General features: G+C 40.6%; 1 protein-coding gene across 4 annotated transcripts in view; it reads right to left on the reverse strand.

Annotated features, from left to right (window-relative positions):
• Positions 1–10,731, reverse strand: part of ANLN (anillin, actin binding protein) — a 57,707-nt gene extending 46,976 nt beyond the window's left edge. For 3 of the 4 annotated variants that reach the window (XM_061165369.1, XM_061165370.1, XM_061165368.1), the window contains exons 1-3: positions 10,537–10,731; positions 3,830–3,983; positions 1,306–1,635 (exon numbers count right to left, since the gene is read on the reverse strand). In XM_061165369.1, the coding sequence (XP_061021352.1) occupies positions 1,306–1,635; positions 3,830–3,983; positions 10,537–10,554 (502 nt within the window). In that variant the 5' untranslated portion in view covers positions 10,555–10,731. The remainder of the gene's footprint in view (positions 1–1,305; positions 1,636–3,829; positions 3,984–10,536) is intronic. The other variant, XM_061165371.1, reaches the window with a different exon arrangement.
• Between the last annotated feature and the right edge of the window lie 1,010 nt (positions 10,732–11,741).

The raw sequence follows: 11,741 nt of genomic DNA on the forward strand, positions 1-11,741 counted from the left end.
TAATATTTGAAAGCCAAAGCTTCCTTGGATAAGGCTTAGTCACCATGGACTGTCCACTTACACTGGGCTGGCTCACTTTGGCACTGCTTCTACTGAACTGAGCCAGAAGCCAGCTGTCTGCCTACCCTGAGAAAACTTACACCTTCGCTAGCTCCTACAAAAATATCTTTAGGGCCCACAGAGGAATGTTCTCTCAGGTCTTAGCACCAACCATGACTCTGTTTCTTTCATTTTATAAACACTATCATGTAACTAACAGTGTTTCATCTCTCTGCATCAGCTGCCAGTGAGTTCAGAACCATCTCTAGGAAGTGAGGAGGACCTTAAGGCCTATATCTAGTAAACTAACTTAACCATCTCTAGGAAGTGAGGAGGACCTTAAGGCCTATATCTAGTAAACTAACTTTACCCTTCACATTGTTTTTCCTTCTCTTCACATTGATTTTTCTCATTTTTCCCATTTTTAACATAGGTATTTCTGTAAGTCACCCCAAGGCGTTTTTCGTAACAAGGTAATCCATCAGATTACAGGCCCATGATGTAATCCATCAGATTACAGGCCCATGAAATGCAAAAGTCAGGTTTGCGTTTCCTCCTCCCTGGGTGGGGAAGATCCCTTGGAGGAGGGAATGGCAACCCACTTCAGTATTCTTGCCAGAAAGATCCCATGAACAGAGGAGCCTGGTGGGCTACAGTCCATGGGGTCGCAAAGAGTCAGACACTACTGAGCATGCACCCTCATTTTTGTAAGTCATCCCAAGGCGTTTTCGTAATAAGGTAAGAGATAAGCTCTCCATCAGATTACGGGCCCATGAAATACAAGGTCAGGTCACTTTATCTGTCTCCAGCACCTTACCATGATCACATGCGTTGCAGGTGTTCGATAAATATTTTTTGAAATTTTCTTTTTCCCCTATGAACAGCATTGCATACCTTAGTCACTCAGGTTTATTCAGTGAATCCATGAAACAGGATTTCTTGAATATAGAACTGAAGGTCAGCAAGGTTGATAACGCCAAGAGTACAGTTTATCCTTTAGTGTTTTCATTGCAAATATAAGATAGTTCCTTTATAAGATTAAGGTTTTGTGAACCAGTCTAAGAACCTCATCATCGTTTACTTCAACGAGAACACACCCGATAAATATATAATGATATATAAAACATTAGCAAGCAATGGATACTCAGGACATAGATCAAAAGCACTCACCTTTCATGTGTTAACTGATACATGAAATTTTTAACCTATCAAGTTGAATTGCACTGAAACAGATTTAAGGACCACACGGTCCACAAGAGTGCATACCTGTCACATCATCACTATCCCAACAGCGCCGCTGCTCAGCCAGCTTTTGCATTCGTGTTCTGACTGAGGAGGCTGCAGCTGCTCCCAGTCTTGAGTTTGGCCTGCTCCTCACACCCAGCTGTGGTGCTGAGGCTGGGGCAGCCAAGGAGTCACTGACACCAGCGGGGGTCTGAGGCATCTGTGGCTGAGCCTGAGGGGACACAGGCCTCGGAGAACAAGGTTTTGCAGACGCTGACTCAACTGGCTTTTCATTTTCCAAGTCAGAAACTTCTACTTCAGTGTTGTCAGAACAGCGTTTTTTGGATGGTGATGGTTTTGTGCAAGATTTCTCTAGGTTAAATAGGACAAAAATGAAAAGTTCTGTAATTTTGCCCGGCATGAAAAAACTTTAATGGTAGGTACAAATGAATAAAACACTATTCTCTCTGTTCCTTTAAATGATTTAATTCACAAGAAGAAATATGTAAAATTCTACTTTCTTTCAGTAACTTGGAAATCTGATATGAGAGGTTTCTGTTTAAGCATGCATATAATTTAACAGTTTAAAAAAACCTTAATGAAAAAAATCTTCAAATAACATCCTCAAGATTTATGTATAATGTCCTTTGTGGTCTTCAGACACTAGGAAATAAAACGTATGCACACAGAATAAGCAAAGCAAATGTTATAAGGGATTTTAAAGATCATACAATCCAGTTACCACATTTTTAAATAAGAAAAATCAAGTCCAGAGAAATCGATTTACCTGCTTAACATGAGCTTAACACCTGAGCTAAGGATAAAAACAAGCTTTCTGCTTTTAAAAACAATTTTTCATGAACAGTAAACAAGAGTAGAAGGGCACCTGGCTTGAGGTTTAGGAGGCAGAGGACCAAAAGACTGACTGAATTATCTGTCCAGTACCAAGCAAATTCATCAACGCAAGTGTTTAACATTTTACATTTAAAACCTCCATGAACACCTATGAAACGAATTAAAAAGTCCTAAAAGAAAAAGGAACTATCCAAACACAAGGAATATAATTTTTACCCAAGAATGAGTTCTACTATACCTCCTATAAAACTAATCCTTTAAAAGGTAAGAATGTAAATTCCCTTTGAGGTCAGTTTCACTGGCTGTCTAACCAAGTGTTCTTGTTCTGGCAGTAACTGAAGTATCATTAGTGGGAAGTCATGATTGCCCTCATAAATATCAATCTAAGTAAATAATACATCATGAATCTTTCCAATCTTCTACAACTCACTTAAGGGTATATTTTAAATGAACTTATCTAATCATTTTTTGGAAGTGTTCCTATTTAACATGCTTCTCTACCTGAAAATATAGAATGCTTTAAGTTTACATTTCTTATACGAAACAGTAAATATTTCCATTTAAGCATCAAAATACAGTTCTAACCACTAGTTTTCAAGTACATAGTACTCAATATCTGATTGCATAAAGCTGTGCCACAGTGAAGAGATCCTAGACTAGAGCTAGATCTCTGTTTTCCCATGTAATATATATGGTATTCCTTCCCTTCAAAATGTATTAACATACAAAGAGAAATTCTCATTCTATGGTTAGCTTACAAAATAGTAGGGAACCAGCACTATGCCCTCACCTCTTTTGTAATATTGGTTTTGCCCTCTGTAATACTCTTTTTCTATGTGCATTTTAAATGTCTACTAAAGAATATTATCATCTCCAGATTATTCCAAAAGATTAAACCAGCTGACTGATACAAGCTTGAGGATGTCAGGATTTAGGAAAGAATAAGAAACTTTCCAGGTGCATTTGAGTTTGTTGCAGGAGTTGTTGTTTGTTTTAGTTGCTATATTGTGTCCAACTCTTTGTGACCCCATAGACTATAGCCTGCCAAGCTCCTCTGTCCATGGGATTCTCCAGGCAAGAATACTAGAGTGGGTTGCCATTTCCTTTTCCAAGGGATATTCCCGACTCAGGGATCGAACCCACGTCTACTGCATTGGCAAAAGGATTCTTTACCACTGAGCCACCAAGGAAGCCCCTCTTGGGGTGGGTGGGGGTGTTGGTGGTTAATTTTGTTTCTATTTAATTTCAGTAGTTCTGTAGATTAACAACCTATATTTTGTGCCCAGCCTGAGAGACACGGTTCAGCAGACAGAGGATGAAAAGACTCATGATATTTTGGAAGTGTTCGTATTCCTGCCTTTTGTTGCCCTGTTCACGTAGGAGGGGAAGAGAAACTCAACACTATGGCCAGTGTAAATGCTCCACTGCTCCCGTAGAATACTTCCCTTAGAGGATTTAACAATATTTTGGAATGAAGAAAATAAAGCTCAACCAGTTAATCTGAAATATTTGTTAGAAATTCTGCTCTGGCTTGATAGGTTCCAGGCCTAATATAACAGGCCTGGAATACAATAAAAGGTTGATATTTCCCCTGGAGGCTATTACATTTGTCTCCCAAAGACCTTGGTCTTCCGCAGGAACAATAAAGTGTTTGGCACTTATTTGCATTTTGAAAACTGCAAATTTTACTTTTCCCCACAAAGCCTATTACCTTTGCCACCAGATAGGGGCTGCTGGTTACTTGCTTCTGAAAGTGGCTCCCTGATCCGCTTGGCGTGAGTCAGAGACCTTGCTGCTGGGATGGGTCGCTCAGCCATTTTCCTCTGAAGATTCTCTCGTCTGGCACGGGTTCGCTCAAGCAGTTTCTACATATACAATACACCAGAGCATTAAAGCATAAGTTTAGTCAAAGGTTCACAAAATTTCAGATAACTTCTCAAATCACTAATTGTCATCAGACATGTATAATAACAGTTAAATACATTTCAAAAGTCAAATTCTCAGTAATTAAGTCAAGATTCACCAAATGAGCACTGTCATGAATTTGATTAGATATAATATGACCATTAAAGGGGGAATGAAATGTGTTAAGTTCATTGCATGAGATTTTAAATGGCCACAGGTTTTTTTCTGCTTCCCTCAAAAGGTATTTGATCAGGCTGGCTTTATGATTCACTTTGACTGTTAAAACATGGCAGAAGTGATACTGTGTATGTGACTTCCAATCCCAGGGCTCAAGAGGTCTTGCAGTTTCTGTTCTCACTCTCTTGGAACACTGTCTTCCTGTGAAGAGGCCCAGGTTAAGCCTGCTAGACACATGGCCCAGCTGACAGCCAGCATCAACCACCAGACCTGGGAGGAAGACCATTTTAGACCATCCAGTCCCAGAAATTTCTATATGACTGCAGACTTCTGTATGATCCCAGGGGACACCAGAAGTCCAGCTCAGCTGAGCCCAAATGCTAAGCCACTGAGTCATGGGAAATAACATGGTGGTTGTTTTAACCACGATGGTAGGCGGAACAACGGTTTCCTAAAGTTGTTCATTATCCTAATCCTGTGAACCTATATGTTACCTTACATGGCAAAAGGGACTTTACTTATGTGATTAAATTAATGACACTGAAATGCAGCGATTATCTGGATTTTCTAGGTGGGCCCAATGTAATCGCAGGACCTTCCTGGTAGCTCAACTGGTAAAGAATCTGCCTGCAAAGCTGGAGACCCCAGGTTGATTCCTAGGTCGGGAAGTTCTCACCTGGAGAAGGGATAGGCTACCCATTCCAGTATTCTTGGGTTTCCCTGGTGGCTCAGATGGTAAAGAATCCGCCTGCAATGCAGGAGACCTGGGTTTGATCCCTGGGTTGGGAAGATCCCCTGGAGGAGGCAAACCTCTCCAGTATTCTTGCCTGGAGAATCCCCATGGACAGAGGAGCCTGGCAGGCTACAGTCCATGGGGTTGCAAAGAGTCAGACACGACTGACGGACTAAGCACAATGTAATCGCAACTGTCCTTACAAGGGAAGAGAAGCCTGGAAGGTTAGAGTCAGAGAAGATGTGACAAGGGAAGCAGAGGTCAGAGTGATGGAATTGGGGGCACTGAGGATGGAGTAAGGGGGATGCAAGCCAGGAAAAGCAGGGGGCCTCTATCAGCTAAACAAGGCGAGGAAACAGGTGTCCCCAAATCCTCAAAAAGAAACACAATCCTGCTAACACCTTGATCTGAACCCAGCAAAACCCAACAGACTTCTGACCTACCAAAGATAACATGTATGATGTTAAGCTAGCAAATCTGTAGTAATTTTTTATAGCAGCAAAACTAATACAGCCACTAAGATTTGGGGTGATGGTAAACAGCAAGAGATAACTGACTCAATAGTCCTTTGGAAACTTAAGATCCTTCCTAAGAGAAAAATCAACCTAAATATTTTCATGTTTTAATTAAATATCCATATACAATAAAATAGTTTTAAGTTGAAATCTTAGTATTCCATAGAATCATGAATATAACTCTTTCCAAACCCCAAAACATTCTCCTATTGGAATCAATATAGTATAACAAACACAAAACCCTGTAAAAGAATTTCTTTTCTTTGAACACAACCAGAGAAGGCATGCAGATTACTGGCTGGAGTATACACTGCCCTGCAAACACAGATAAAGTAATTATTGCAGACTAAGGAATTTAACTCCACCTGACCTTTTTAACTGCTTAATTAAGACAGAATAATCATTTTTTAAGTCTCTCTGAATATGAAAAACAAGCATGAGCTTATCTTAGGAATGATTTCACATTGAAAGAAGTTAACACTAAATCTAAATGCTATGTCTCTGAAAGAGTAATTTATTAGCCAAATGCCTTCCAAAACACAAAACCTTTATCCTTTAAGGTCTTCAACAAACTCAAAAGTGACAGTATTATACAAATTCATATATGTCTGATAATTTTCCCCACAATAAAACACATCATTCCCAAGATACAAAACTAGCCTAAATATGTTCATTCATGGACACACCCACATTCCATTCTGGTCAGTTAGAATACTTATGAGTCAGTATATTCTCAGTTACTATGAGCAATGGGTCAAAAGAATGAGGTTTTGCAATTCAAACATACACAAAGTGTTCTATTGTTACAGTAGATTCAAAAATTTCAAGATTAAAACAAATTAGATAAGCAAAAAAGTTCCCTAATCTGTAATATAAAACTTATAAATTTTAATATAAAAGAAGTGATATATCTAAAATGCATAAAGTCAACAGCTAAATAAATGTAAGTTACCCTTCCTTATAATAGTGTATCAGGAATTTAAGGGCTTTTTTTATTTATAAGGTACATTCCTTCAAATATCACACCTCCTTCTTCAAATAATAAAGGCATTAAAAGAAAATAAAACAATGCAATTACTAACAATCAGGAAATAAGATACTCCACATGAAGGGATCTAAAATAACTGAAGCGTAGAGTCCTTAAGCAATTTCTGCCCCACATTCCTCAAACCATTTCTGACAGAATTTTTTTCTGGGAGATATTACTGATTTCCTACCTTCTTAAACAAAGTAGACTCAATAACAACTTATTATTTTCAAAATGTTCTAGAAGCATTCCTTCCCTGGTCATCATAGAGAGTTCACTTAATTCTGGAAAATTAAAGAAATTCTATCCAAAACAGTGATAGCATGTTTGTCAATTAACATCACAAGAAAAAAATGTTTCATATATTTTAACTGTAGCTTTTTCTCTTTTAAAGTTCCTACATGGAAAGTTCTGACTTGACACAACTAGCTGTGGATTTCCTATGCTAACCTGGGGTGGCCTTCACCATCAGCAGATCTTCAGACTAAAATGCTAATATTGACATTATGAGCAATAAGTTTATGGCTTTAAATCTACCTAACAAGTACAAAAAGAACTTCCCAGATAGTTCAATGAATAAAGAATCTGCCTGCAATGCAGGAGACACAGGAGACATGGGTTTGATCCCTGGGTCTGCAAGATCCCCTGGAGAAAGAAATGGTAGCCCACTCCAGTATTTCTTGCCTGAAAAATCCCATGGACTGAGGGGCCAGGTGGGCTACAGCCCATGGGGTCACAAAGAGTCGAATATGGCTGAGTGACTAAGCACAGCAAGAAACAAGTACAACAACCACTAGTGCTTAGACAGGACTTCAAGTACTTTCAGTGTCGGCAGACACTAACTCATTTCATCTTCAAATATGATTTGTTGAAACTCTGTTTTTACTACTGTTTTAGAGATGAAAAAATTCAGGTAGGGCTTCAATAACAAGCCATAGGTCACACAGCTGACGAGTAGCAAGGCAAGATTAAGAAACAGGCTCCAGAGTCTGGACTCTTTGCTTTGCTAAAAACTATAGTTTGACTAAATCCAATTGTTCTTTGAAAAACTTATCATCAGTAGAACTAACCAAATTCATATGATCAACCTTAACTTTTTAATGCTATTAGCTGATCATCATAATAAACATGTGCCTTAACTGCTAGCTTATCCATAAATCAAGAAAGATTCTTTCTTTATCTCTGGTTGGTCCATGAAGAACATCAGGAACACATAGTCCTGTGGATTCTGTCTAGATGCTGATTCAGACTGCAAAATCATGAGACACTTAGGAAAAGCTGGACACTGACAATGTTTGACGATTTTAAGGAACTGCTGTTTATTTTTTAGGTCTGATAATAGCATTATGATTTTTTTTTAAGTCTTTAGTGTTCAGTGATGAATACCTATATATTTATGTATAAAATTATATGCCTTCTAGAATTTGCTTCCAAATAATTCAGTGAGGAGGATTAGAGGCAGATACAGTAAAACAATATGGCCACATGTTGCTGGGCAATGGATGCATTATACTTGAGATTTCCTACAAGAAAAGAATATTGCTCAAATGTTCTAACAGTTACTGCTTTATTTAATTATTTGTCTGTAAAACAGTTTGCACTGAATGGTTCTCTTTCACATCAATTCAGCAGACCGTTATTGGATTGTGCTTGAACATCAAGCACAAGATATTCAGAAATATCTCTGAATAATCTCCTACCTTCAGGAAGCTTACATTCTAACAGAAAACATGTTCAACAGGTACAGATAAATGCAAGTGAGATGTGTATTGTGAAAGGTGATCTCCTCTCTGAAGAAGGGGAATCAAACTGTGAGCTGGAGGTCAAAACAAAGTTTGCCAGGTAGAACAGGCAGGAAGACAGAAAGTGAGCCAGACAGCACCAGTGACAACAGAGAGGGGAACCACTGCACAACAGCCTTGTCTGAGGAAACAAGAGTTGAGGATGGTTGTAGCTACAGTCCATGGGTCGCAAAGTCAGACACGACTGAGCGTAGCATGGCCTTTCTCAACAAGAGTTACCAGGAGAATTAATCCTTAAGGCCCTGGCATTAATGTAATGAATTAACATCTCTCCTATGCCTACAGAATGGCATGGTTAAGAATCACTTTTGAGAGAAAAAAAATCACCTCTGGGAAAACTGAGAAAAATAGTTTCTCTCAAATAATTTTCTATGTTCTATGGTTCTGATAAGGAACTCCAGCTGAGAAAGTCATTTTAACTGACTTTCAATTTCCTTTTCTTTTCAGATGAGGAACAGTTAGCTTCACTGTACAAAAATGTTATGAATGCTATAATTAAGCACCTAATCTTTGGAACCATTTCAAATAGTTCACTCACTCCCAATTAAGGAAAAGATGTCAAAGCTGTTGATTCCAACTGCAACCAGTCTAACTTCTCAAAACATAAAACACACACATTAAACAACACATATTTCTGAGCTGCACTCTAAAATGAAAAGCTACTTTTAAATAAAAGTTTCTTTCAACTGAGATTTGTACTAGCTTCAGAATAACATTTTTAAGTAAAATGAAGTGCAATTTTCAGCCAACTTTCAAAACGCTTTGCTCTTGTCAGTTACTTAGAAATATAAAATATTGAGAACAGGAAGGGCTATTAAGGAATCCTATTTTAAGTTGTAACATAACATATCCTTTTTAATTTCAATGTAAGTGAAAAATACGTGGGGAACCACCAGCTCTATTCCCTAAAGCTAATACAAAAATGTGCTCAGGATTTTTCCGTTAGAATATTTAAGGTTAACAAATTGATGTGTATCCCTGAGATGACTGAGAATTTGGAAACAAATATTGTTGTGTTTGAATACAAGTAAACTCTAATTGCTGCAACTTTTAATATCTTAAACAGACTTGCAACTACATCTCAAAAAAAAGCGGGGGGGGGGGGGGTATTAATATTCTCCACTCAAGCTTTTCAATCTAGTGTAGAGACATTTTTAGGCCCACTTTGCAACAACTCAAAAAATAACAGTTTGACACTTGCACAACACCGTAAAAAAAGAGGAACTGTCCTTGAAGAAAGGGTAGTGGACAATTGGCCACACTAAATTCCTGAGTGTGTCAACGTACATTCGCAACGAAAGTCAAAGCTAGACAAATAAACGACACAGTAATGATGTAATTAATCCATATTTAATTTCCAAAGAACAAAAGATGAGTTAAGTCCTGCTATAATGTTATGCCCCATAAACACACCCAAAACAGGTTTTTTTTTTTTTTAATCGTGGGCTGTAAATTTTGACTTGAACACATTCGGCTAGCAATTTTCCTTTCAATTAGTGTCAACCTCAGGTATGAATCTTCTTTGCTAGTTAGGTAACCAATAGAAACTGAAGAGAACTATTGGCTTCATAGGAACGAATGCAATGGTGTCAGGCATCGGCTTATTTTAAGATTTTGCTGTCACTTCGTTCACTGCATTCTTAAACGTATGGAGTGGAGAAGGGAATGGCAACCCACTCCAGTATTCTTGCTTGGAAAATTCCATGGACAGACCACGGGGTCGCAGAGTTTGGACAGGACTGAGAGACTAACAAATTAAACGCACGGCTCCTCTGCGAATCACACGAACCCCGCAAACCGCATTCCATTCCATTTCCAGGCGGCGGCTGCACACACAGTACTGAGTCACTCGGCCACCCGACTCCACCCTGCAATATCCCGGCTTTTACTTCCAAGGGGATCTGTTTCGTCAGGCCCCTACCGCACCCTTGGAAGACCCAGGGATCCACTCCAGAGGAGCGTATAATAACCGGGGCTGACAGGAGGTCTTTTCACTACTACTACTGAGGACAGACTAAAAACTTCCCCCGCAGAGCTTCATCTGCAGGATAAGAACAAGAAAACCGCGGATGAATTACAGCCACAGAGAAGAGGGAACCCGCCGCACCCTGCAGCTCCAAGCTGGACCCTCGCACGCCCACTCTGCGCACGCGCGCGCACGCGCTCTCCGGCCTCGGGGCCGGGAGGTTGACAGAGGGTAGGAAGGGAGGGTGGGCGGCGGGCGCCGACATGGCTGGCTCTGCCCGCAAGTTTTCTCACCTCGGTAAACGGGTCCATCGCCCCGGACTTCGCGTGTCGATTACGAGACGGCCAAAACGGTGGTTCAAATTCAGAAAAAGAAAAGTGAGTGCCGGCTCAGTGTGTCCCTTGAAGAAAACAAGAGGGTAGCGGGGAACTCTCCCAAGCTCCTCTCCTCTTCCCCACTGCCTCCGAAGTCCGACTCGGCCTGTCGCGGCGGTTCAAATTTGAATTTCAGCGCCCGGACCCGCGCGCATGCGCACGGGCGGGGCGGGGGGCGGGGCACGCCTCTCCTTGCCCCGGCGCTAGATCACGTGGCCTCGCCGGGGCTGGGAGGTTCCCAAGGGTGGCTCTGCCGGCTCAGTGACTGCCTGGCCCAGGCGGCGGGGATGCAGCGGTAGGTGCGGCGCTCCAGCGCATCAACTGCCTCCTGGCTCAAAGCCCCACCCCCAACGCTCGCACACCCCACCCTGTTTAAGCAGATCCCTTCACACTCCTGTGCCTGGGCGTTCCTGCTTTCCTTCATTCCTAAATCTAGGATTAAGAGCCCTTCTGTTTGGAATCCCACTGGACCTTTGACCTTACGTAGCTTTCTGTTCATCTGCTCGCCAGCTCCTGCTTCACTCCAAGGTGGACTCAGTCTTGGCCTTCCTGAGGCCCAGGTCTGGTGAGCCCCCAGACACTTGTGGCTAATGATCAGTGACCCGCCTTGGGCACTGGCCTTTATCACTGAGAAAATAAGGTTAACTTTAACAGACCTGTTAATGCTTATACACAAAACTCCTGTCGGTCCTTCTTATTTTAAGCCCATCAAACTGCATGCAAAGTTAGAGCTGGGAAGCTACCCACTTTTATCCTTTCTTTTACAGGTAAGAGAAGGGAGACCCTAACACTTTAAGTAACTGGCCCTGGAGAAATGAAAATCCCATTCTCGGCTCATAGCCTACTTTCCACCACTGGATCATAGCTAGGTCTCATGACTATTCTTTATTGAGAATTGAAAAATAACGTTTTATAGTTACTGTATCAGATTCATACCTTATTTAGCAAGTCTATATTAGGGTTTGTTATAAAGAGGACAAACAGGTTGTGACCTGTTCATCCGTAACACTGTGTAGATTTCTGAATGGCTGCCCAACAGTTGAACAGGCCAAAACCATTACTCCCAAGTAAGAATTTCAGTATATTTAATAAGGTTTCTATCTTAGCAAGTCAGTGAACATTAC

This window comes from Dama dama, chromosome 18, assembly GCF_033118175.1.
Source record: "Dama dama isolate Ldn47 chromosome 18, ASM3311817v1, whole genome shotgun sequence".
NCBI lineage: Eukaryota > Metazoa > Chordata > Mammalia > Artiodactyla > Cervidae > Dama > Dama dama.